At 59.8% G+C, this 26,524-nt stretch overlaps 1 protein-coding gene across 5 annotated transcripts; it reads left to right on the top strand.

The window, feature by feature from the left end:
- TRPV4 (transient receptor potential cation channel subfamily V member 4) lies at positions 1–22,650 on the top strand (the record flags this gene model as incomplete). Of its 5 annotated transcripts, XM_081114100.1 has the most annotated exons (16): positions 1–79; positions 197–401; positions 4,844–5,016; positions 8,042–8,194; positions 8,942–9,082; positions 9,637–9,935; positions 11,318–11,497; positions 12,968–13,126; positions 13,353–13,445; positions 13,718–13,791; positions 14,701–14,866; positions 15,103–15,169; positions 18,078–18,394; positions 19,493–19,620; positions 21,382–21,503; positions 21,940–22,650. In XM_081114100.1, the coding sequence occupies 16 exons, from the start codon at positions 1–3 to the stop codon at positions 22,095–22,097; spliced, it is 2,514 nt and encodes an 837-aa protein (XP_080970226.1). In that variant the 3' UTR covers positions 22,098–22,650. The 5 variants fall into 5 exon arrangements, with proteins under 5 accessions (XP_080970226.1, XP_080970224.1, XP_080970225.1 ...); XM_081114098.1 differs by having other exon boundaries at positions 1–401; XM_081114099.1 differs by lacking the exon at positions 8,942–9,082 and having other exon boundaries at positions 1–401.
- Between the last annotated feature and the right edge of the window lie 3,874 nt (positions 22,651–26,524).

Here is a 26,524-nt window from a genome sequence, read left to right as displayed (position 1 = left end):
ATGGCCGATCCCAGCGAAGGCCCCCGCGCGGGGCCTGGCGAGGTGGCCGATTCCCCCGGGGATGAGAGTGGCACCGCCGGTGGGGAGGCGTTCCCCCTCTCTTCGCTGGCCAACCTGTTCGAAGGGGAGGAGGGGTCCCCCTTGCCCTCACCGCCCGATGCTGCTCCCCCGGTCGCTGCCGTCGCTGCGGGCACAGGCGATGGGCGACCAAACCTGCGCATGAAGTTCCAGGGCGCCTTCCGCAAGGGGGTGCCCAACCCCATTGACCTGCTGGAGTCCACCCTGTACGAGTCCTCAGTGGTGCCCGGGCCCAAGAAAGCGCCCATGGATTCGCTCTTCGACTACGGCACCTACCGCCACCACCCCAGTGACAACAAGCGGTGGAGGAGGAAGGTCTTAGAGTGAGTATTGCTGGCTGCCCAGGCAGTGGTCTCCAGCTCTGTACTGAGTCCATCCACCCACCTGTTCATCCATCCATTCACCCACCCTTCCATCCACCCACCTGTCCGTCCATCCATCCATCCATCCACCCACCCACCTGTCCATCCATCCATTTATCTATCCATCTATCCACCCACCTATCCATCCATCCATCCACCCACCTGTCCATCCATCCATTTATCCATCCATCCACCTGTCCACCCATCCATCCACCCACCTGTCCATCCATCCATTTATCCATCCATCCACCTGTCCACCCATCCATCCACCCACCTGTCCATCCATCATTTATCCATCCATCCATCCATCCATCCACCCACCCACCCACCCACCCACCCACCTGTCCACCCATCCATCCACCCACCTGTCCATCCATCATTTATCCATCCATCCATCCATCCATCCATCCATCCACCCACCCACCCACCCACCTGTCCACCCATCCATCCACCCACCTGTCCATCCATCCATTTATCCATCCATCCATCCATCCATCCATCCATCCACCCACCCACCCACCCACCTGTCCACCCATCCATCCACCCACCTGTCCATCCATCCATCCATCCATCCATCCACCCACCCACCCACCCACCCACCCACCCACCTGTCCACCCATCCATCCACCCACCTGTCCATCCATCCATTTATCCATTCACCCACCCATCCATCCACCCACCTGTCCATCTATCCATCCATCCATCCATCCATCCATCCATCCATCCATCCATCCATCAATTTATCTATCCATCTATCCACCCACCTGTCCATCCATCCATTCACCCATCCATCCATTCACCCACCCATCCATCCACCCACCTGTCCATCCATCCATTTATCCAACCATCCATCCATCCACCCACCCACCCACCCACCCACCCACCCACCCACCTGTCCATCCATCCATCCACCCACCTGTCCATCCATCCATCCATCCATCCACCCACCCACCCACCTGTCCATCCTTCCATATACTTGTCTATTCATCCACCCACCCATCCATCCACCCACCTATCCATCCATCCATCTGTCCATCTACCCACCCATCCATCCATCCATCCATCCATCCATTTATCCTTCCATTTATTCATCCATTCATCCACCCACTTGTCCATCCTTCCATACACTTGTTTGTTCATCCATCCATCCATCCATCCATCCATCCATCCATCTTCTACTCATTCATTCATCCAGCTACCTGTCTTTCCACCTGACCGTCCACTTATCCAATCCATCTGTCCATCATCATTCAAATATCTATGTACCCATCAATTTATCTGTCATCTGTTTGTCCAGCCCTCCACTCACGTCAACCTTCCATTCATCCACCACTTATTCATCCACTGATTCATTCCTTCACCTACCCACTGTTTCTATTCATCCAACCAGTCAGCTGTCCATTAAACTATACTCATCATTCATTCATTCATTCATTTCATTTCTAATTTTCCTCCCTCCCTCCCTCCTACCCTCCCTCCCTCCCTCCCTCCCTCCCTCCCTTCCTTCCTTCTTTTTTTTTTTTTTAAAAAAATATATTTTATTGATTTTTTACAGAGAGGAAGGGAGAGAGATAGAGAGTTAGAAACATCGATGAGAGAGAAACATCGATCAGCTGCCTCCTGCACATCTCCCACTGGGGATATGCCCGCAACCCAGGCACATGCCCTTGACTGGAATCGAACCTGGGACCTTTCAGTCCGCAGGTCAACGCTCCATCCACTGAGCCAAACCGGTTTCGGCCCTTCCTTCCTTCTACCAGTTCATTTACCCACCTATTTGTCCATCCATTTGTTCATTCATTCATTTGCTCTATCACTGACTCATTCATATTTTTGTTCATTTTCTCATCCATCCATCCACCCACCTTCTCCCGCTGACACAACCCCAGCAGCCCCTCCTGGGTCTTCTCCAAGTGCCACCTTCATTCCTGGGCACCTCCTGGGGCTGAGGGAGAGGTCAAACGCTAAAGTATTAGCCCTTTCTCTCCATGAAGGAAGCCTGGCGGAAAGGAGAGGAAAGTGGAGAGAAGCCCTGGGTGGGGTTAACGCATGGCCATCCCAATGCTGCGTTCTATGCCAGGCCTAGCGCCATTCCCCTCGCTGCAGTCCCTCGCTGCAGCCCCCTGGCTCCAACCCCCTCACTGCAGCCCCCTGGATCCAACCCCCTGGCTCCAACCCCCTCGCTTCAGCCCCCTCACTGCAGCCCCCTGGCTCCAACCCCCTCGCTTCAGCCCCCTGGCTCCAACCCCCTCACTGCAGCCCCCTGGATCCAACCCCCTGGCTCCAACCCCCTCACTGCAGCCCCCTGGCTCCAACCCCCTCGCTTCAGCCCCCTGGCTCCAACCCCCTCACTGCAGCCCCCTGGATCCAACCCCCTGGCTCCAACCCCCTCACTGCAGCCCCCTTGCTGCAATCCCCTTGCTGCAGCCCCCCTCGCTGCAGCCCCCTGGCTCCAGCCCCTACATCACCTGTGTGGACCCATCCTCCTGCCACGGGTTCTGCCAAGCTGAGTTCTGCCGCCCAGACTCCAGAACAAAGGCATTTGCCTGGCTTCTTCCTGTGGTTTGTGTGGCTTCTGCAAGCCTGGGCTCCCAGGATCTGTCACCTGCAGACCCACTGCCTGAGGAGTGAACCCTAGTTCCTGGCCCTTGGGATGGGGCTGAAGGGGGGCAGGACGTCCTGGAGTTCCCCAAGCTTTGGCAGTTGGCGTGAGGAATGAGGCTGATGTGAGGAATGAGGCCGATGAGGACAGTCTCATCGCCACGGCCGCCCCAGCCTCTGCTCCTGCAGAGCCAGTGCCATCATGACCCTGTCTAGGCCCGACCCTGGTGTCCCTCACGTGCCCGCGTGGCCCAGACTTGGAAACCAGCCCGTTTCTCTCCTCGACTCCTGCCTTCATCCGCTACTCACCTGTTCACCCAGCTACCCATCTCTCCACCTGTCATCCATATGTCCAATCCATCCGTCCATCCATCACTCATTCCAATATCTATCTGTGCATCTATTCATCGTCATCTATTGGTCCAGCCTTCTGCCCTGAGAACCCCTAGACGCCCCTCTCAGGCTGGTGGCACCTGGAGGACAGATGAAGGCTGGAGATGTCCTCCTCGCTGCTCAGACTCATTTACTCCCTTGGATGCAGCCTGTTGTCACTGGTTCATTCAGTGAATGTTTCTCAAGCGCCCGCCACGTGCCAGGCAGTGGGTGGGCCCTGGGGTCCAGGGATGAGCTAGACCAGATACGCCCCTACTCGGTGGCCCCTTCCCTTTGCAGGCGAGACAGACAATAAGCAGGTCAGTAAACATGGGAATTGAGGTGGGGGAGGAGGGTTGAGGTAGGAGACTGGAGCTGATACAGGAAAGGTAATCCGGGAGGGCTTCTCGGAGGAGCTGATATTTAAGCCCAAAGCAGGGGAGTGTCCCCGTGGGGGGAAGTGCAGGAGCAAGGGCAGAGCTGGGGAGCCTTGCCATGTCTAGGGAGCTGGCTCGCAGGCGTCCGCACCCAGGGCAGCGAGAGCCTGCGCCCCGGCCCCTGCGGGCCTGCTGGAAGCCGGGGGCTCCGTGTCTCCCCTCCCCCTCAGGCCCCTCCTTCAAACCCTTAGAGAGTTGGGGTGTGGCTGAGCAGCTGCCGTCCTCAGAGACCCCGAAGGCCACCTCAGTGAGGTCTGGGGACGAGGGTGTTCTTTTTATATTTTGGCTCAAAGGTCAAAGTTCAGGAGCAGATAGAACGGGGCTGTGCAGGTGGCAGGAGGGGCAGTACCGGTCTGTGCCCCCTCAGGAGAACACCTCTTTCCACATCCCCGGCCCCTGGCTGCTGCCCACCGCCTGCCCAGTCTCTGCTGTCAGGGCACGGCCCGCTCCCCTCCTCCCTCCTCCTCTCCCTCCGTCTCAGCCTGTCTTTCTGTCTGTGCGTCTGTGTGCACCGGGCTCGCAGCAGGTGCTTAGTACCAGTACCCGCGAACTCCCTGTGTGGTGGGGCTCCCTCTGCCGAGGCATCTCTCTGCGGGGCCTCCTTTGTCTCCACGGTTTCTTAAATGAGTGAGTTAGTGATGAGTCGTCGAATAAATGAATGAGTTGCTTCGTCTTCTAGCCTGGCTCCCCTTACTTTCTTACTGTCCTTGTCTCCGCCAGTCTCTGCCTGGCTTAGCAAGTGTTCAGTAAATGACCAGCGGAAGGGTTGGCTGGGTGGTTGGATGGATGGATAGGCAGGCTTGTGTGTGTCGGTCTGGCTGTGTCTCCACCCAAAGCACAGGAGGAACCGGGTGGAGGGCGTTGGATAAAACAGCTGCTCCAGCTGCCCCTCCCCTCTCAGTCTGGCCTGTCCTAGGGCTCTGGCTGACCCCCCAGGGCTGGTGGGGTGGGCAGGGGACAAACCCTCCGATCACCCTGCCTTCCCCACTCCAGGAAGCAGCCGCAGAGCCCCAAGGCTCCTGCGCCCCAGCCGCCCCCCATCCTCAAAGTCTTCAACCGGCCCATCCTCTTCGACATCGTGTCCCGGGGCTCCACTGTCGACCTGGATGGGCTGCTCCCCTACTTGCTGACCCACAAGAAGCGCCTGACTGACGAGGAGTTCCGGGGTGAGCCACCGGGAGGGGGTGGCGGGCAGGCCAGCCGGAGATGGGGGAGGCACCGGGGGCTCCTTTCCCCTCAGCCTCTTCCCCGGGTCCGTGGGCTGCACAGGCTGGAATGAGCACTGGACAGGGAGCCTGGTCCTGTGTGTCTTTCACCAATTGCTTAACCTCTCTGGGCCCCCGCTGTCTTTATTCGTTCATGGTTCAGCCTTTACTCGAGGAAAGGGCAGTGCAGTAGGTCAGCAGATCCGCCCACCTGGGTGCAATCCCCCTCCACCACTCGAGGGATGTGTGGCCTCCCTGAGCCTGTGTCCTCGTCTGTAAACTGGGGACTCCCTGAGCCTGTGTCCTCGTCTGTAAACTGGGGACTCCCTGAGCCTGTGTCCTCGTCTGTAAACTGGGGACTCCCTGAGCCCGTGTCCTCGTCTGTAAACTGGGGAGTGAGAACGGCGTAGTCCTGGCCCTCAGCAGGGAGAATTGCTTCGTGCTGGCTCAGGCCGCTGGGATTCTGGGGAGTCCTGCCCCCTGGGGTGGGGCAGGGCATCAGGTCTGGCCCGCTTGTGCTCCCAGACTCTTCCCCCACCATCCCCCGCCCCTCCCCAGCTTTCCAGCTTCCCTCCCCAGGCTGCAGGCCCGTCTCCACTGCCCCAGGACTCCCCAGCCCCGAGAGCTCGCCCTCCAGCCTTCTCCAGGCTCCAGGCACCTCAGGGCCAGCTCCCTCGCTGCCGGCCTTCCCTGTAAACCCAGGAAGGGGGTCTGAGCCCCTCCTCCAGGTCAGCTACCTGCTATGTGTGTTTGTTTTCATAAACAAGACCCCCCAGTTGTTTAGGTCTCAGGCCCCACAAAACCTGGATCCGCCCCTGCGTGACTTCCCAGCCAGAGGCTCATGAGGTCAACTGTGCCGCCCCCTCCCACCGCGGGTTTGACAACCTTTCCCGCCGGGCCCTGCTCCGGCAGCCGTGTGGGCAGTCACTTCGCCACCTGGTGGTCAAATCTCAGAACTGCGTTTCTGGGAAGGCACTGTTTTTGGCATCTTGTCCCAGGACCCAGGCTGGCAGCCCCCCAACCCCAGGATCGCCCAGGTCTGGGGGTGTGGAAGCCCAAATCCAGGGCCTCGTTCCGTGCCCCATGCTTTGGGTTACCTGTGGTTGGAATTACCTGTAATGCCCAGCTCACCTGTCATTGAATGTTTACTGCCTCATTGGTCACCTACCACGTGGAAGGTGCTGCATTCGGCATGGGGTGAACAGTGATGAGCCAAGCAGACATGAGTCTGTCCTCAAGTTGCTCACAGTCCTCCAGGGCGAGACCGACATTGACCAAACAATCACAGAAATAAATGCACAGTTACAAACTGTAATGTGTGTCAACTGAGGGATTTGACCCAGTCAGGAAAATCTGGGAGAGCTTCCTGGAGGAGGTGACACTTGAGCCGCGTCTGAATGAGCTGCAGTTAACCAGGTGAAAAGAGGAGGAGGGACTAGGGAGAGAGTGCAGGGACAGCATGTGCAAAGGCCCTGTGGCTCACTGTGATCAAAATGACACTTGATGTGACCACTCCAACTGCTGTGTGGAAAATGGACCAAAGGAAATCAGAGCGGCTGGTAAAACCCAGGCCGGTGCCTTGGGCATACGAGAGAGATGATGGCTGGGCCAGGGTGGTGGCAGTAGAGATGGAGATCGGTGGAGGGATTGGAGAAATGGGAGGTAAAATCAATAAGACCTGCTGGGGGGCGGGTAGGGAAGAAGGGAGGACAAGGACAGGAGTGATGCAAAGGGGACGCCACGCTCTGAGATGGGGCCTGTGCAGGCTGGGGTGGGTTTGGGGAGGGGATGGGGATGAGGTTGGCAGGGGGAGTTGTGAATTGCCTGACAATTGGAAAACAAGTAGTAACGGGCTGTGGCCACCTCGAGGTGAGAGCTGAGTGGGGTGTGTCTGGACAGAATTCCCAGGGGCCTGGCCAGCAGGGGGCAGCCCCTCGCACTTACGAAGATGGGGAACTGGCGTCCGTTATTCATTCAAGAAATAGATTCCTGGCGTGGACTCTGGGCCTGTCCCAGGACCTCACTCCTGGGGGCGCTGGGACAGGAATTGAGGCCTCCATAGTGAGTGCGAGAATGTGCCCAACAGGGCGAACAGTGAGAACGGCAGCGGTGATATTGCCTGAGGATTCTTACCTGCCGCTGCTGGCTCCGCAGCAAACAGCTGTTGGCGCATCCGTTTCCCTGTGCGGCCTCGCTTTAGCTGGAGAGGAACCTGAAGGGGAGGAAAGTTTGAAATTGGGACCACAGTCCCTGGTTCCAGAGTGGGCACCCGATCGGGCCTGCCCGAGCCCCAGCGCGATTCGCGGGGCGTTCTCCTCATTGACTCATTCTTTTAAAGGTATAAATCAACTCGTAACCATAAAAGTTCATACTCGGGAAGCAGATTGCACAGGGACATTAGCGGTGTTAGTGGCAGGCTGTTAAGGACCCATTAGTTCCAGGGACTGCCTTCGTGAGAGCTCTGACAGTGGAACCTCGCTATGGGGTTATGATTGCTGCACCTGTGGGCCCCCAGGTCCTCTTCCTTCCCTCCCAAGGTCAGCCACAGCCACTGCGGCGGGCAGTCCGCGCTTTGGGGAGCCCTGCACCTCCCCTGCCCCCTCTAGGGCACTAGTGCAAGTGATTCATGGGAGAGAATTTGTGTTCAAATAGGTGGGCAAAGGCTCCCTGCTGTGCCTGGCTTTGGAGGCTCCCAGCCTCATTAGTTAAAGGCTCTGAGAAGTCCTGCAGTAAAGAGATCTGGCTGGCTTTGTTGAACCCGCATTCCCCCCTCTATTCGATTTGTAAAATTCCCTCCAGATCTGCTTTCTAAATACCAGTCTCTCTAAAGGCTGCAGCTCCCCACATTTTAAAGAACTTCAGCCCCTCGAGTTTACGTGACCCCCTCAGCAACACGGGGAGCAGATAGGGAGCAGTGCCCTGTCCCCTGCTGCCCAGCAGTTGTGGGCCGTGGGCGAGCCCCTCATCCTGTACCTCTGTCCCCCAGAGCCTTCCACGGGGAAGACCTGCCTGCCCAAGGCCCTGCTGAACTTGAGCAACGGCCGCAACGACACCATCCCCCTGCTGCTGGACATCGCCGAGCGCACCGGCAACATGCGCGAGTTCGTCAACTCGCCCTTCCGGGACATCTACTACCGAGGTGGGCCCGGCGGGAGGAGGGGGTGGGGGTGGCAGTGGGCACAGCCTCACTTTTCTCACCTCCGAGAGCTTCGGACTGGGCCCCACGTGCCGAGAAACTACCGATTGTCGAATGAATGAATGAATGAATGAATGAACGAACTCTGATTTCCTGCGTTTCACAATCAAGGTTCTGAGGTGCACGGAGCCTAGTGAGCCATGAGCTTGGAAATCCGGACCTAGGATGCTATGGCTCCGGACACACTGAGGCCCTAGGGCAGTAGTGCTGTGAGCCAACAGCGCTAAGAGGCAGCGGTGTCGAGTCCCAGCTCCCGGGTCTAAATTCTGAGTCTGTGACTCAGACGTGACCTTTCAGATTCCCGGGTAGGAGGGCTCCAGTTCTGTGGGTTTCGGACCCTGAGCCCAGAGCTCTGAGAGACCACGAGATGGTGTTTCCTCCGGGGCAGGGGGGTGGGGGGGGTGGGGGAGGCCACTCCGCTTGTGAGTCTGGAAGTTTCCCGCGTCTGGGATCCTACAAGTCGGATGCCGTTTGAGCCTAAGATCCTGCTTGCACAAGATGCCACATCTGGGAACATCTGTCTGGGGGTCCATTGCTGCCCTTGGGTGCAGCCAGCTGCGGGTCTGGCCTGAGCCCCTCCATTTCCACACTGCGCACCCCACCCCCTCCAAGATAGCTCTGGCCTCTGCTCTGCGGGAGCCGGAGCCGGAGCCGGAGCCGGAGCCGGGTGACCGTGCCCGTCCCTCTCAGGCCAGACCGCCCTGCACATCGCCATCGAGCGCCGCTGCAAGCACTACGTGGAGCTCCTGGTGGCCCAGGGGGCTGACGTCCACGCCCAGGCGCGGGGGCGCTTCTTCCAGCCCAAGGATGAGGGGGGCTACTTCTACTTCGGTGAGGAGGCCCGGGGGGCTGGGAGGTATTCGGTGGTCCCCACAGCCCTGACCCCCCCCATACCCAGGGCTCAGAGGGCCCCGTGCACGGCCCCGCGCTGGTCTGGTCGCTGAGGCCTTGCCTTGGCGGGAGGAGAGCCACCGCGCCCCAGCTTCCCCGTCTGCACAGTGGGCTCGTGGGGGTGCAGCACCCGCACCTGTTCATGGCACCTTGGTCCAGTGTTCGCTGGGACCAGCGGTCAGGCTGTGGGGCCCAAGCTTCAGCCCCCACGTCCCAGCTGGACCCGGGGGAGACTCTGCGTATCGCTCCTGTCACAGGCACGTGTTACGTGGGGCTCAGGGACAAGTGCTCCCAGGCTCCAAATCACATGGCCACGCTCCAAACAGCCACACCCGTCTTCCCAGCATCACCCACAGAAGGGGGAGTCACCACAGGACACGTTCCCACGCACTGTGGGTGCTGCGTCCGGGTCCCCCAAATATCTGCAGGCGAAGTCTCCCCCTGGGCCCCTCACTGACCCGTTCCCCCCACTTCTCCCCCCTCCCCGTGCACAGGTGAGCTGCCCCTGTCGCTGGCTGCCTGCACCAACCAGCCCCACATCGTCAACTACCTGACGGAGAACCCCCACAAGAAGGCGGACATGCGGCGGCAGGACTCCCGCGGCAACACCGTGCTGCACGCGCTGGTGGCCATCGCCGACAACACCCGGGAGAACACCAAGTTCGTCACCAAGATGTACGACCTCCTGCTGCTCAAGTGTGCCCGCCTCTTCCCCGACAGCAACCTGGAGGCCGTGCTCAACAACGACGGCCTCTCGCCCCTCATGATGGCCGCCAAGACGGGCAAGATCGGGGTGAGTGCAGGGCCGGGGGGCCGGGGGCGGGCACAGGTGGCCCACGCACTCCTGTTCTCCTACAGGCACGTGCACACACACACACACACACACACACACAGCAGGCGCTGCTGCTGGCATTCATATGGTTAATACCCACACCCCCCTCTCAGCATGCCAATCCCAGGGTACAGATGTCCCAGCTCAAGAGCCTGCTATGGCTCCCTATTGTCCAGCCAAGCGACTCAACTCCATCCGGAGCCTCTGGATGCTCACCCCCCACTCCCGCCAGCCAGGACCAGCCTCTGAGAGAAACCTGAGTCCCGGGGCTCCAGCGCTGCCGACCCCACCGCTGGGTCCTGGCTCGGCCGGAGCTGCCGCGTGACCCGCCCCTCCCCCTGGGCCTCCAGCGCAGGGCCTGGAGCAGGAGGCGGCCTTGGCACTGCTGCCATTTGGGCTGAGTGGCCCTGGGTGTGGGGCTGTCCTGGGCATGTAGGATGCTGAGCTGCATCCCTGGCCTTAGCCTGCGGATGCCGGCAACAGCCTCCACCACTGTGACAGCACAGGTGTCTGCAGACATTGCCACACTGCGCCCTGGAGAGGCAAACCTGGAGGACTCAGCAGTCAGGAGGGGCTGGGCCCCAGGCCTGGCTCGGCCACAGTCCTCAGGCGTCTCCCCTCCCCTCTCTGTGCCTTCGTTTGCTCATCTGTACGTGGGGGTAGTAACAGTGCCTTGCGGCGGGTGTTGTTCTGTCAGCCAGATGAGGGGATCCGCTTAAAGCTCTTGGAGCAGAGCCTGGGATGCGTAGTAAGTGCTCAGTAAAGAGCAGGGCGGTTATTACTCTATTGAAAATATAGCAGCTGTTATACGGTGGCAGTTCCCCGCAGAGCCTGGGTGGTGGAGAGGCTGGGCTGAAATCCTGGCTCCGTCCCCTCCACTGCGGGCCTCGGGCGACTCCACCCTCTCTGTTCCTCAGTTTCCCTGTGTGAAAGCCAGTGAGAGTAGGAGTGGTAACAGGAAGGGCTGGTGTGGTAAGTATTATAGAATTAACAGAGTAACAAGGTTCATGAATTGCTGTTTTAATTATACAAAGATGACCTTCACTACAGTTCAGGTCGTTGAGGCCAGCCTGGGTTCAGTCTGGCTTCCGCTGGGCTGGTGTGGCCTCGGGACCCCGTCTCTTCTCCTGGTCTTCGTTTGCTCATCTGTAAGCCAAGACAGTCAGGGTAAGAATTAGACAAGATGCTGTGAGGAAAGGGTCCGGCACAGAGCGCGTGCTCGGTAAATACTTTCCCTCTCCCGTCCTGCTCTCTGGGGAGAGCCATCTGATGGGCTGTGCCCGGCCCGGGTCCTCCCAGGAGTGCCCCTCCTTGGGGCCCCTGACCTTCCTTCTCCTGCTCAGATCTTTCAGCACATCATCCGCCGGGAGGTGACGGATGAGGACACCAGACACCTGTCCCGCAAGTTCAAGGACTGGGCCTACGGGCCCGTGTATTCCTCGCTCTACGACCTCTCCTCCCTGGACACGTGTGGGGAAGAGGCCTCGGTGCTGGAGATCCTGGTGTACAACAGCAAGATTGAGGTGGGCGCCAGGGCGGGGGACCGAGGGCTGTGGCTGACAGCAGGGCGGTGGCCTGGGGCTGAAATCAGTGGGTCTGTGGGCTGAGTGCAAAAGAAGGTGCCAACTCAATGCCCAAAATGACGCCTGGCACTGGGGGTGGGGGGGGGCTGAGGGGACTGTAAGGGGGAGCTTCAGGGGCAGGCAGGCCTGGGTCAGGATTCTGGCTCCGTAACTTGCATGCTATGCGACCCAGGACAAGTGACAGCCTCTCTGAGGCTGAGGATAAGGACAGTGCAGAGCTCATGGGGCTGCTGGGAAGACACCGTGAGTGAGTTTTGGAGCAGCCTGGCAGAGTAAGCATTCTGTGCCAGCTGTTACCATTAGTGGATGTTATATGAAGTCTCAAAAGCTCCCTTTTCAGTGAGCAGTAGTTTGTGAACATCGTTCTGCACCATTAAATGATCTTGTGCGACATCATTGCTGCGTGTAAATGTGCCCCATGCCAATGAACCATTCCTCCGTGCTTGGTCATGTGGGTTTGTGTCTGCCTTTAACTACCAGGAAAAAAAATACTACAGTCGCATCTCTGTGGCTACGCTGTTGCACAGATCCGTGGTTATAAAGAGACTCAGTCATTGGAGGGACAGGATGCTTACAACTGGGGCAGAGAGTGCTGCCTGGGTGCGGGAGGCCCCTTCCCGCCCCGGCCCGCCCCTCCCGCCCCGGCCCGCCCCTCGCGTCCTGGCCCGCCCAGCTTGGACAGGCCTTCTCTTGCCCGAGCTTACTTCCCCATCTTGAAATTACTGACTGACATGATTCTTTTCTTTTTTAAAAATATATTTTTTATTGATTTCAGAGAGGAAGGGAGAGGGAGAGGGAGATAGAAACATCAATGGTGAGAGAATCATGGATCGGCTGCCTCCTGCACGCCCCTGAGCCTGCAACCCAGGTGTGTGCCCTGGACCGGAGTCGAACCCGGGACTCTTCAGTCCGCAGGCCAACGCTCTATCCACTGAGCGGAGCCAGCCAGGGCATGACTTGATTTTGATGGGGTGGCGGGAGGGTTAGCGTATCTGGTGCCAACTCTGATGGCCAGTTTCTGCTTGGGGAGCTGTACGGAGGCGACGGCGCAGGCCTCGGTCACTGGTGTCTGGCCTGGGTTGTCACTGGGAAGCTGCGGTGAGTCAGGTATTAGCGTCCTGGGCTGAGTCCCCCAGTCTGCTTCCTGAGTCACAATCCAGGGGCTTGTATTTTGGCAAGCAGCTCGGGACCATCCCCAGCTGGGAGTTCGGGGACCGTGGGCACAGCTTTCCAGCCGGGTTCTGAGTCTAGAGCAGGCCTCACAGGCGAGGGGGGCAGACCGGGTGCTGAGCCCAGGAGTTGGGGCGGAGTCCCCCTCCCCTCCCCCCTGAGGATCGGGTCGGGTAGCAGGGCCGGGGGCGGCGGGGTGCCGGTCGCCTGCCCAGCGCGGCCCTGACGCCCGGCCCGCAGAACCGCCACGAGATGCTGGCCGTGGAGCCCATCAACGAGCTGCTGCGGGACAAGTGGCGCAAGTTCGGGGCCGTCTCCTTCTACATCAACGTGGCCTCCTACCTGTGCGCCATGGTCATCTTCACCCTGACCGCCTACTACCAGCCGCTGGAGGGCACCGTGAGTGGCCGTGCCGGGCGGGGCTGGGCACGGCGGGGCCCCAGGCGTCCCCTGCGGGGGAACCGGAGGCGGCTGGGGAGCAGGATGGAGGGGTGCCTCCGCGCGCCCAGCGGGGAGAGGAGGGAGGAGGCTCCCCAGGGTCAGATGTTGGGCTGTTGAGGGGACTTCCGGATCTGGGACTCGGTGTGGGAGGGGCTGGTGAGGACCTGCGTCCCCCGCCCCCCAGCCGCCGTACCCTTACCGCACCACTGTGGACTACCTGAGGCTGGCCGGGGAGGTCATCACGCTCTTCACCGGGGTCCTGTTCTTTCTCACCAACGTGAGTGTGTGGCCCCCAAACCCACCGGCCCAGCCCATCCTCCTCCTCCTCCTCCCCTTCCCCCTTCTCCAGCCCTGTACTCCCCTCTGCTCGTCCCTCCTTTCCCAACAGACGAGCCCATCGTCTTTTCTCTGCACAGCCGTCGGCCTCCCTCTATTCTCTTCCTTCTTCTGCCTCCCCTCCCCTCTCCTCCCCTCCCCTCCCCTCTCCTCCTCTCCCCTCCCTCTGTGCCCCTGGGGCTCCACCCCTCACCTGCCTCCCCCTGCCTCCAGATCAAAGACTTGTTCATGAAGAAATGCCCTGGAGTGAATTCTCTCTTCATCGATGGCTCCTTCCAGTTGCTCTAGTGAGTGGAGGCCCCGGCTGGCAGCCCTGTGTCAGGAAGGTGGGGTTGGGCTGGGACATCGTCCAGGTTGGGGTATGGGGCTGTGACTCCTAATAGCAGTGAGTTCACCCAGCCTGGCCACCTGGAGCCCGAAGTCAGGACAAGGCCAATCGATGCTAAGCAGTAGGGTCTTCTGATCACAGCCAGATTCTGGTTGCTAGACAGTTACCATACACACCGGGGATGGAAATGATTGAACCCCTCCTGCTGGTGGTGGGTTGCGAATGTCTGCCTGGAGTGCCCTGCTGAGAGGATTTGAGGCTGTGTCTGTGTTTGGTGGGAGAGTGCTGTGATGGATTATTGATGTCTGCCTCGGGCACAGGCTGCTACTGCAGGTGGCTACGTCTCCTTTCCCTTAGAGCCGGAGAGCAGTGAAGTCCACGCAGCCACAAAATCCCCACTGCACACCACGACTCTCTAGCGCAGTGGTTCTCAACCTTCCTAATGCCGCGACCCTTTAATACAGTTCCTCATGTTGTGGTGACCCCCAATTTCATTGTTACAAATGGAACATAATTAAAGCATAGTGATTAATCACAAAAACAATATGTAATTATATACATGTTTTCCGATGGTCTTAGGCGACCCCTGTGAAAGGGTCGTTCGACCCCCAAAGGGGTCGCGACCCACAGGTTGAGAACCGCTGCTCTAGCGGTTCCAAAGGCATCACTTAGGGATCTTGCAGGGCTCAGGCCATTGCACACACAGTAATTGTCAGTTCACAGAGCATGCTGGGTAACAGGGAACCCACTGTGCGTCTTCTGGGTTTCTAGAGCGTATGGGGTGTCTTGGCACCGTGGAGGGCTTAGGGCCTGTCTCCCCCTCAGGGCCTCATTGCCCCCTCCCCCCCGTGGTCTCTGCTGCCTGCAGCTTCATCTACTCCGTGCTGGTGATTGTCTCGGCGGCCCTCTACCTGGCAGGGATCGAGGCGTACCTGGCGGTCATGGTCTTCGCCTTGGTCCTGGGCTGGATGAACGCCCTTTACTTCACGCGTGGGCTGAAGCTAACAGGGACTTACAGCATCATGATCCAGAAGGTACGGAGTGGGGGACCCGCGGAGCTGCGTGCCCTGGAGGGAGCCCCCACGCCAGGTACTCATCTCACATGCGCGGACAGTGCCGTGGGCCTGATGTGGGCACGCGGGGGCAGCAGGCAGGGCCTGGGCGCCGGGAGGGCCTGGGAGCGTTGGAAAGGGGATTTGGGATGGAGGCACTGGGAAAGCGAGAAGCCGTGTGCCTCACCTTCGCCCCCGTCATCCCGCTGTGTCTGTAGATCCTCTTCAAAGACCTGTTCCGCTTCCTGCTGGTCTACTTGCTCTTCATGATCGGCTACGCGTCAGGTGAGCTCGGGGCGCCCGGGGGCTGCGGGGTGGCGTGATGTGTGGGAAGATAAGCAGCGTGTGGAGTTCTCACGGTGCCAGGCGCTGGGCTGAGTCCTTCCCCATCCCGTCTCCTAATCCTCCCGGCAAGTCTGTAAGACAACAAGCCTTCGCTGTCTCCTTTCGCAGATGAGGAATCAGGCTGCGAACGGTTAAATAACTTGCCCAGGCTCAAAAGCCAGGACACGGTGCAACTGGCATGTTAAATATTATTGCAAAAGAAGCCACAGAAAACGCAGTGGCTTAAGACAGCCGCCGTGCATTTACTGTTCGGGAGTCCAGCTCAGCGAGGTGGTGTGCTGGCGGGGACCGATCTGGCTAGTCTTCCAGGCCCCGTGTCTGGGCTCCATGGGTGGGTTGGCTGGTCTGCCTGGTCTGGCCAGATGGCCTCAGTGGGGGCGTCTTTGCTCTCCCCTGTGGTCACTCACCCTCCAGCCGGCTCGATGGGGCTCGGGCACAGGGTGGTCTGTGGGGTCTCAGAACGTGAGCCGAAGTGTTCAAGGTCACTTCCTGGCACGGCATCACTTCTGCCTCCCTCTGTTGGCCAAAGCAAGACTGAAGGCGGCCTCGGTTCAGAGGTGGGGAAATAGACCAGACCTCGCCACAGAAGGAGCTGCAAGCCACACTGAAGGGGCGTGGCTACAGGGAGAGTGAGTTCTCATAAGTAATCTATCAGCCCAGGTCTATTTATTTATTTATTTATTTATTTATTATTGATTTCAGAAAGGAAGGGAGAGGGAGACAGAGAGAGAGAAACATCAATGATGAGAGAATCATTGATCGGCTGCCTCCTGCACGCCCCATCCTGGGGATCGAGCCCACAATCCAGGCATGTGCCCTGACTGGGAATCGAACCCTGACCTCCTGGTTCATAGGTCAATGCTCAACCACTGAGCCCCGCTGGTCAGGCAGTCCAGGTCCTTTTTAAAGCTCAATACTGGCCCCTTAAGTACGGCTTCTCCGTGACGTCATGATGCCGCAGGACCTCAGGGGCGCAGGCTGTGGGGGAAGGACCAGGAACGGGGAACGGACCAAGCCTGGCTGGTCCCTAGCGGGTGGGTGTCGCCCATTCGATGCTCAGCGTCCAAACGCGAGTGGACGACTCAGGCTTCGCTGCCACCCTCCACCTGAGGAGGCTGGTCGGGGACCAGCCCTGGAGCAGGACCTGATGGCAGCGATGTTTTAACCAGATGGTGGGTGATTCCGGGAACCAGAACTGCAGCCTTAGCTGGGGAGAGAGGGGCCGGCTACAGCTGCCCCTCCCGGTGATGGGATTAGCAGAACCAGACAGAGTGTCCGGGGTCCCACAGTGGTTTGGGATTCGGGTCAAGCCCAGCCCTGCGCAGCCCTGACTGCAGAAACTGAGGCAGAGCTTCGTGGTCGAAGTGGCAGCTGCGGGGTCAGCCTGCTGCCGGGGTTCCTGCTGCGGGACACGAGCTCCTGGTCTGCGACTGACATGACACATGCGTGACGCGTGCTCTTGTTCCACGTTTGTGCCCGTGACAGACATGGCCAGTGGATCACAGAACGGTTTTTCTGATGCGTCCAGACAAGATTCCAGAATCCTTCTCAACACACATTTCAGCAGCCACTGCCCAACGGAGTGGCGTTGGCAGGAGCTGTGATCCCAGGTGGAGGGCACTAGGCCAGTGATGGCGAACCTATGACACGCGTGTCAGAGGTGACACGCGAACTCATTTTTTTGGTTGATTTTTCTTTGTTAAGTGGCATTTAAATATATAAAATAAATATCAAAAATATAAGTCTTTGTTTTACTATGGTTGCAAATATCAAAAAATGTCTCTATGTGACACGGCACCAGAGTTAAGTTAGGGTTTTTCAAAATGCTGACACGCCGAGCTCAGAAGGTTCGCCATCACTGGCCTAGGGCGTTCTATGCCCCAGGAGCGCAGCGGCTCCGTCCGCATGCTCCCTGCCCCGGGCGTCGGGGCGGTTGTTGCTGCTCAGCTGTGTTGAGAAGGATCTGGAGCTGCGCCTGGGCTGAGCACCCCGTGGGCTGAGGTGTCTGGAGGGGTGAGGGCCTCAGCGAGCGCGGCTTCTGGGCCGGCAGCACTGGCGCCGGTTTCGGCTCCTGCCCTTCCTCTGAGCAGAGAGAGCGTCTGCCCGGAGCTCGGGTCCCAGGCTCCGGGACCTGCGGGACGCCGGCTGGAGCAGGGCTTCTCAGCCTCGGCACGTGCGGCTTTTGGGGCCGGATGATTCTCCTGTGGGCTGTCCTGTGCGTGGGGTGTTTGTCAGCATCCCTGGCCTCTGCCGAGTGCACGCCAGCAGCACTCCCTCCGCTGTGCAACCAAACACGGCTCAGGACAGTGCAGATGCCCCGGGGGTGGGGGACCCTTTCAGGTCATTGCAGATGCCCTGGGGGGGGTCACCCTCTCAGGGCATTGCAGATGCTGGGGGGGGGTCACCCTCTCAGGACATTGCAGATGCTGGGGGGGTTACCCTCTCAGGACATTGCAGATGCCCCGGGTGGGGGGTCACCCTCTCAGGACATTGCAGATGCCCCAGGGGGGTCATCCTCTCAGGACATTGCAGATGCTGGGGGGGTCACCCTCTCAGGACACTGCAGATGCTGGGGGGGGGTCACCCTCTCAGGACATTCCAGATGCCCCGGGGGGGGGGGTCACCCCAGGTGGAGGCCCTCCTCCTCGCTGGCAGGAGTTCTGGGAAGAGCAGTGGCTTCGGATTCGGGAAGACCCCGGCCTGGCTGACGTGCTGGGTAGCCCTGGGCCCGTGCTCTCCAATGACCAAGCTTCAGTTTCCCCTCCGTCCGATGGGGATGACTCTCCCCCCCACCCCTCAGCTGGCGCCTGACACTCAGCGAATGCCCGCCCCCCCGTCCCGCCCACAGCCCTGGTGTCCCTGCTGAACCCATGCGCCAACATGAAGGAGTGCGGCGAGGACCACGCCAACTGCACGGCGCCCACGTACCCCTCGTGCCGCGACAGCGACACCTTCAGCACCTTCCTGCTGGACCTGTTCAAGCTGACCATCGGCATGGGCGACCTGGAGATGCTGGGCAGCACCAAGTACCCCGCCGTGTTCATCGTGCTGCTGGTCACCTACATCATCCTCACCTTCGTGCTGCTGCTCAACATGCTCATCGCCCTCATGGGGGAGACGGTGGGCCAGGTCTCCAAGGAGAGCAAGCACATCTGGAAGCTGCAGGTGAGCGGCTCCTCCGCCCCCCCTCACCTCCCCCTCCCCTCCCCCCCCCCCCCCGCCCTCCTTCCGAGAGGGGCCTCGGCCCACCACCTCCTCAGCCTTCCGCTCCGGGCAGGCCACGCCGCCTCCTGCCTCCCCCTCCGTCTGTAAAATGGGCATCCCAGGCTGCCAGCGGCTTCTTGCCTGACCGCCAGCAGTGGTCTCGCCCCACCTTGGGGTCCAGTTCCCAGGACAGTCGCCTCCGGGCCCTGAGAGGCTCTGGCACAGGGAGTGCTCAGGGAGCCGGGCCTTGCAGCAGGGTCTGCGCCGAGGCCAGGGCCCAGGGGCAGCTTCCAGCGCCGCCCCCCGGGGTGCCGTGGTGTGGAAGGCAGCGCGGGCTGGGCCTCACTGGCCCGGGTGCGATCCTAGGCAGCAGAGGCCTGGGGGCCCGCCTGCCCGGGCCATGCGCACAGTTCCCGAATCTGGTTTTCACAGCCGGCTTTCCAAGGCCCAGGCGCGCGCTGCACCTCCCTGACCCGGTGGAAAAGAACCCCAAGGTCACCCTCCCAACGGGCCTCAGGGCAACACCCAGATCTGCTCTGAGCCCTTACCCACACGGCCGCAGTTTCCCCCGGGTGCGACTCATCAGATGCAAACCGGCAGCCTGTGGACTGGATTTGACCAGCAAAGATTTATTTTTTTATCATTAAAAAAATTAATGCAGAATTTTAAAGTTAAGAGATTCCTATAAAAATCCAGGTGTGGCCTTTCTTGGCGAGGTGGGCCCACACCCCTGCCTGGAGCCGGGGCCGGGGCGGACACCCGCCCCCTGTACGGGGCTGTGCGCTCTGGTTTGCCCCAGGCCCCACCCCTCCCTAGTGCTCCCCGCACCGAGCGGCGACTGCTGTGCTGAGCCCAGGGCTGCGGCCGTTCTGCCTCTGATGCTGCCGCGCCCATTTATTCTGCTGGGTCAGGGGGATTCGAGTTTGTAACTTTCCAGGGTCAGTGGGAGCTGGAAAGCCTACTTCTCTGCCCACCCCGCCTGCCGTCATCTCTGCCATCAGGGCAGTGGGCGGGCGGGCGAGGCTCACCCCTGGCCTGTGCCCCCCCCCCCCCCCCCAGTGGGCCACCACCATCCTGGACATCGAGCGCTCCTTCCCCGTGTTCCTGCGGAAGGCCTTCCGCTCCGGCGAGATGGTGACCGTGGGCAAGAGCTCAGATGGCACCCCTGACCGCCGATGGTGCTTCAGGTGAGCGGGCGGACGGGGTGGACGGGGCTGGACCCTCTGGCGAGATCCGGCCTCCTGCGTCTTCCGCCCGTGGCGGCTCCTCGAGCCACAGGCCACGATGGTCCTGACGGAAGTTCTATTCTGCTGGCTGAGGCTGGGTGAGGGGTTCACCTCTCAGCCTTGGTTTCCTCACCTGTGAAATGGTGACAATGCTAATCCCACCCCCGGGCCAGCGATCGGATGGGTTACGCAGGAGACAGCGCCTGCCCGTGCCCGGGGCGCCCGCACGCAGCGCGTTTCGGCTCCTCTGTCCCTGTCTCAGGGCTCCATCCCGGCTGATAAGCGCGTGGGGCCTCGCTGGGAGGGAGGTGACTCAGCAGCTTCCAGGGCTGGGAGGGAGGTGACTCAGCAGCTTCCAGGGCTGGGAGGGAGGTGACTCAGCAGCTTCCAGGGCTGGGAGGGAGGTGACTCAGCAGCTTCCAGGGCTGGGAGGGAGGTGACTCAGCAGCTTCCAGGGCTGGGAGGGAGGTGACTCAGCAGCTTCCAGGGCTGGGAGGGAGGTGACTCAGCAGCTTCCAGGGCTGGGAGGGAGGTGACTCAGCAGCTTCCAGGGCTGGGAGGGAGGTGACTCAGCAGCTTCCAGGGCTGGCGACTTCTTAGGGGAACCCGGAGCCAGTCTTTTCTCGTAAGCGGTCGTTCTGCGTGCATGAGCGCCGCCTGGACTGCAGTCATGTTTGGGTCGGGCAGTCCGTGCCCTCCTCTGGGAAGTGGCCGTGGTAACAGACCGGCTCACAGGCCAGTCGGTCGGTCCTGTTCCGTTCGAACCCCAAAGTCAAATCCCGACAGATTTGTCAGCATTGTGACCTTGGACAGTGTCACAAGCCTCAGTTCCCTTGTCCGTAAACTGGGAACAGTGACTGTATCTTCCTTGCTGGGTCCTAACACATAGCACTTGCTCGAGAAATGGGGGTAGAGTACAAATAACAAAAATAAGTTTAAGAAGGAAAAATTACGTTGAGCCAATTTGGGCGTAAGAGGCTGTAACCTGACTCTCCGAGGGCGTCCCAAAACTAAGGGGGCGTTTTAAGAAGGAGGATGTCCACCTGCAGACGTGTGGCTCAGCCTGTGGTACATCCATGCAATGGAGTGTTACTCAGCCACGAAAAGGAAGGAAGTCCTGACGCGCTACCACGTGAACGAGCCTCAGAAACATCGCGCTAATGAAAGCAGCCGGCCCGGAGGCCATGCACGCTGTGCCCCCTTACACGCAGTGTCCGGGGCCTGGAGTTCACGGAGCGGAAAGTAGAAGAGAGGCAGCCGCGGGCTGGTGGAGGGGGATGGGGCACCTCATTTCTGTTTGGGGGGATAAGACAATTTGGGGATTAGAGAGGTGATGGTTGCCAATCTTGGGCATTTCTTTAATGCACTGACTTGTTGACTTAAAAATGGTTGGGCCCTAACTGGTTTGGCTCAGTGGATAGAGCGTCGGCCTGCGGACTGAAGGGTCCCAGGTTCGATTTCGGTCAAGGGCATGTACCTTGGTTGCGGGCACATCCCCAGTGGGGAGTGTGCAGGAGGCAGCTGATCGATGTTTCTCTCTCATCGATGTTTCTCTCTATCCCTCTCCCTTCCTCTCTGTAAAAAATCAATAAAATATATTTTTAAAATGGAATAAAATGGTTGGAATAAAAATGAGGAGGAGGGTGCTCTGGGAGGCTGCGGGGGGCGGGGTGCCGCCTCGGCGGGGGCTCCCCCTGACCTTTCCCTGCTGTGGCCCCGCAGGGTGGACGAGGTGAACTGGTCTCACTGGAACCAGAACTTGGGCATCATTAACGAGGACCCGGGCAAGAACGAGAGCTACCAGTACTACGGCTTCTCCCACACCATGGGCCGCCTCCGGAGGGGTGAGTGGAAGGACGGGGGTTGGGGAGCCGACGCCGGGCGCAGAGGGGCAGCCCGGGGCCAGTCCCCTCACTAATCGGCTTGGAGCGATCCTGTCCTCTCTGAGACTCGGTGTTCCCGTCTGTGGAATGGGAGGGTCGGATGAGCTGCCCGCTGAGTGCCTTTGCTGCCGTGCATGCCTGGGGCCTCCCTTCCACACGCTAAGTGCCTGAGACGCCGGAGGACGGGGCCCCAGGTTCTCGCCTGAAGTCTCATGGTCGCATGTGCTCCTGTGTGCTCCTGGGCAGGCGCCTTGACCTGAGCCCAGTCTCCGCCTCTGTGAAATGGGGATGATGAGGCCTCCCCCTTAGGTCACTGTGGAGAGCCCGGTACACAGTAGGCGCTCCATAGATGCACCTGCACTCCCCACCAACTCTCACTTCCCCGTGCTCACTCCAGATCGCTGGTCCTCCGTGGTGCCGCGCGTGGTGGAACTGAACAAAAACTCGAACCCAGACGAGGTGGTGGTGCCTCTGGACCACATGGGGAACCCCAGCTGCGACGGCCACCAGCAGAGCTATCCCCCCAAATGGAGGACTGATGACGCCCCCCTCTAGGGGCTGCAGGCAGGGGCATGGTCTCCGGCCTGCAGCCACCCCCTTCCCCTCCACCACCATGTCCAGTCCACCTGCATTTCAGCCACATGTCCTGTTGACCCAGAGGTGAGGGCCAGGCAGACGCCAGGTTGGCCCTAGGACCCTCTGGCCCCAGGCTCCTGCCCCAGCTCCCCTCCCCCCCACCCCCAGGCACAGGGCTCCTGGCCGCCTGTCTCACTCCCATGGAGTCACATAAGCCAAAGCCGGGCCTCCCGCCCACAGGGGCTCCCTAGCCTCTATTATTTATTTGTTCTGCTCTCAGGAAAATAGCATGACACCCCGCCCCCCGCCCCCCAATGGAACCTGGCAGAGGCCTCAGGACCCTGTTCTGGGTCCCAGGTGCACTGCGGGCCCAGCACCCACCCCATCCTGCGTCCTGGGCTGCACACTGCACCGGGAGCTGCAGTGAGGGGCCTTTGGGGGTGGGGAGGGGGGGACGGGCCTGGGGCGGGGCGCGCCTCCTGTGCATCTGTAGAGGGGCTGGGGTTTGCTGGTGCTCAATAAAGGTTCGTTCACTGATGGTGGAGGTGCTGGGGCGATGGGGGTGGTGGTGACAGGCACAGGGTGGCAGGAGGGAGATGGGAGCGTTAAGAAATGCCTGTGGGGTGGGGGAGGTGGGGCTGAGGGCAGTTGCAATGGCCTAGGTGGTGGTTAGGGTGAAGGTTGGGGGCCGGACAGGTGGTGGTGGTGGCCTGAGAGATGGGGCGATTGGAGTGGTGATGGGGAAGGTAGAGAAGGGAATGGAGGAGAGAAATGGTGTGTGTGCAGGGGGAGCTGTGTTGATGGGAGAATAATGCTGCCTGGGAAGTAGTGAGTATTGGGGTTCTGTTTGTGGGGAGGGTAATGCTCACCAGAGGACAGCGGTCACGCTGTGCTGGGGTGGGGGTGGGGGCAGGAGAGCTGCCGGGGGGGGGGCGGAGTGGAGGCAGAGGTGACAGCTCTGGCCAGGTGAGCCCTCAGTGTCAGAGGCAGGCGAGGATGCGGCGGCCTCAGGGAGGCCATGAGTGACTGTAGGTGAGAGTGCTTGGGGCCTAGGGAGGGATGGGCCCTGCCTCTGTCTCGGGCCCCATCCCAGCAGGGCTGCAGGTGAGTGGAGCTGAAGGCGGACCCCTTCCCCTGCAAGGGCAGCCGTTCACCTGCTCCTCAGGCCCCGGCCTGGGCAGCGCCAGCCTCCTGCGCCAGAGGCCCCCCCAGCACCGTCCTGCCACGTTCAGCCGCATCCAGAGGAGGAAGGACAGGTGGCCTGTGTCTCCTTTTGTGAGGGAGGAGACCCCCTCCCCGCCCGGCCTCCCAGCTGCCCCCCTTCCTGTGCCATTAGCCAGGTTTGTGTCACATGTCCCACACTCCAGCCGGCCAGCGGGCCTGGAGCAGCAGGCGGCCTAAGAAGCCCGGAAAGTAGGGAGAAGGTAGTTCCCCCAGCAGGTGGTTCTGTGGGAAAGGAGAGTGGAAGAGTCCACGTTACCTAGGCAACCCTTAGCATTTGCTGCAGTTGCCCACCCTACATTCCAGCTGCCCAGTGGGGAGGGACCAGATGGGCACCAAGAATGGTGTGGGTCCTTCTGGGAGGGTATGGGATGGGCCTGCCCACAGATCAGAACACCCTCTCAGCTCAAAGGGACTCTCAGCGTACTGAGGCGAATGCTCCATTCATTCATTAAAAGAAAATTGTAGGCTATGAATTTTCCTCTGAGTGCGTTTTTATCTAAACTCATAGAAACTTTCTGTGCTGGCCGTTTAGCTCCGTTGGTTGGCGTGTTGTCGGATATGCCAAGGTTGCCGGTGTGATCCCCAGTCAGGGCATCCAATACAAGAGTCAAACAAAGATGCATAAATAAGCAGAACTACAAATAGAAGCTTCTCTTCTCTCTCCCCCTTTCTCTATCTATCAATAAACAATTTTAAACATGGAGTAACTTTTCCAACTGTGATTTTCTAAATAAATATTTGATGGTTTGGGTGTTGATTCTTTATAACTCAACAGCTGATTAGGGGCAATTTAAAATGTTTTCAACTCGTCCCGGAAGATCTTAGCGATGACCTTTCCCCGTGTCCTTCAGTGTGGGACCCATGCTGGTGGCGTGCCGCCATGTTCTCAGGGGCCACGTTGACTCTGGGATCCCTAAGGGCAAAACATACGCCCCACGCCCTAGCCGGTGTGGCTCAGTGGATAGAGCGTCGGCCTGTGGACTGAAGGGTCCCGGGTTCGATTCTGGTCAAGGGCACATGCTTGGGTTGCAGGCTCGATCTCCACTAGAGGGCGTGCAGGGGGCAGCCAGTCAATGATTCTCTCTCATCATTGATGTTTCCATCTCTCTCTCCCTCTCCTTTCCTCTCTGAGATCAATAAAAATATATATTTAAAAACACACACGCCCTTTTCAGGTCTCTGTCCCTCCCGATGACGACAAGGTCTCAGTCTGATGCTTCTGTGTCCTCAGTGCCCCCCAAGGGTTGCTAATCTCTCTCTCTTTATAGAGAAACGCCTGAGGCCAGCACCTCGGAAAGGCAGTGAGACCCAAGGGTGGCGTTAGCTTCCCCGGAACCCCGCGCCTGGGGAGGGGCGTTCCTGAGGGACCGCTGACAGCTGGGCCATGGCCCAAGTCCGACTCTTCCTTCATCCATGCCTTTGCAGCACAGCTTTATGGCCCCGCCCACGGTGGGCGGAGCATAATGGCACACCCCTGGCCATGTGACTTGTTTTAACCAATGGGGTGCTAGCAGCTCCCCCAGCCGTGCCCCTCGCAGGAGGCGGAGCGGCTGGGAGCAGAGCTTTGTCTCCCTGGCACGGCTCGCTGAGAGCAGGACCCGCAGGCGCAGGGAAGCGCTGGCTCGTCTGCCACTGAGGTTCTGTGATGGTTTTTCAAGTGCAGGCAGCAATTTTTGGCAATAACAGATACAGACTGTAAGAAATAGTAAGGAGAACCCGGCAGGCATGCCCGCTGCGCTCCCTGTTCCAGAAGACAGGCGCGGAGAAGTGAGTTTCTCCCCACGCCTGGCTGGAGGTGTGGGGCTGGGACCTGACCCCGGGCCTCTGCCCTCAGTCCCTCCGGGGAAGAAAGCACTGACCTCGGAGGCCAAGGTCACGCGTGTGACGAAGCCCCAGGTCGCCTGCCACCTCCCTGAGCCCGAGGCTGTCAGCTCCCAGGCCCGCCCGCTTCCTCTGCACCTGCCCTAACTTTGTTCCGAGGAGGATTTCTTAGGATGTGCGCGTGCGCCTGTGTATTCGCCGCGATAAAGCGCTTCTGTGTCATATTTGACAGGAGGGCTTTTTCTTCCAAGCTTAAAGCACTATTGGGGAATAATTAGCGCCACTGGAGTCGAAAACAATGGGGCCCCTCAGAAAAGACAGTCTCGGAACTCTCGGGTCTTAATTGAACAATTACCTCTTCTGCTGTGAATAGTTCGTTAGCGCGCCCTGTGATTATGAGCTGTTATTGTTGTTTTAGATGAATGCTGGGGATTTTTAAAAATCAAAAGCCATTTCCAGCCGCACTGTTCATCTCCCCCGACCCCCCTGTGACATTCCCGAAGGTCGGCAGTCGCTTGGCAGTGGGTGTCCACGCCCCGGGGGTTCTGTATTCCGATCACTCGGCTGTTTGGACGACAGGACCGTTAACTAATCCAGACCAGCGTTCCTAGTTACTGCTCTTTGACCGCCTGGTGAAATGTTTGCATGACACCAAGCACCCCCACCTTTTATGTTTTAGATTCCAGTCTCTGGGGAGATCTTTGTTCAGCCCAAGCGTAGAGCCTGAGGCAAAGGAGGTGGTGGCCATGGACCAGAGGACAGGAGCGCAGGCGCTCGGGCAGTGCCGCCCCCGCGCCTGGGATGAGGGCAGGGGCTCGGGGAGGAGCGGCCAGGCTGGGAGTCTGTTCTTGGAGGGATCACACAAAGAAGGCACGTGAACATGGATAAGGCATCGACTGGTGTCACTCATGTCCTCAGGGGCCACGTGCAGAGCGTGTGGGCTGGCGCTGCTGTCTCCCCAGAGGTCGTGTCCCTCTTCCTTAAGCAGCACCTGCTGTTTACAGTTCACCGGCTGCTTCCTTTACCAGGTTAACCACGTGAGCCCGTTCTGACCTGTGAGCCGGGGGGCAAGCCTGGAGGAGGAGGAAGTCGGGGCAATGGGGGGAGTGTAGGGAGACGCTGCCTTCTTTGCTGGGCACTGTCAGGCCTGGACGTGACGTCCGGAACCGCGGCAGCCATTCTGTGACCAGGAAGGGCCTGGTGGGACGGAGGTGAAAAGGCATGGGCCCCGGTGATGCCACCGAGCAGCGGATTCAACCACCCTGTCTACTTAGGAGAGTTTGAGATAAGTTTCCCTTCTTATTTAAAGGTCAGGGTTTCCTCTCACTCTGCCAGCTCATGCAGATGCAAGAACAGATTTT

This window comes from Myotis nattereri, assembly GCF_964212035.1.
Source record: "Myotis nattereri genome assembly, chromosome: 19".
Classification (NCBI taxonomy): Eukaryota; Metazoa; Chordata; class Mammalia; order Chiroptera; family Vespertilionidae; genus Myotis; species Myotis nattereri.
This window is presented reverse-complemented; position numbering and strand designations above follow the sequence as displayed.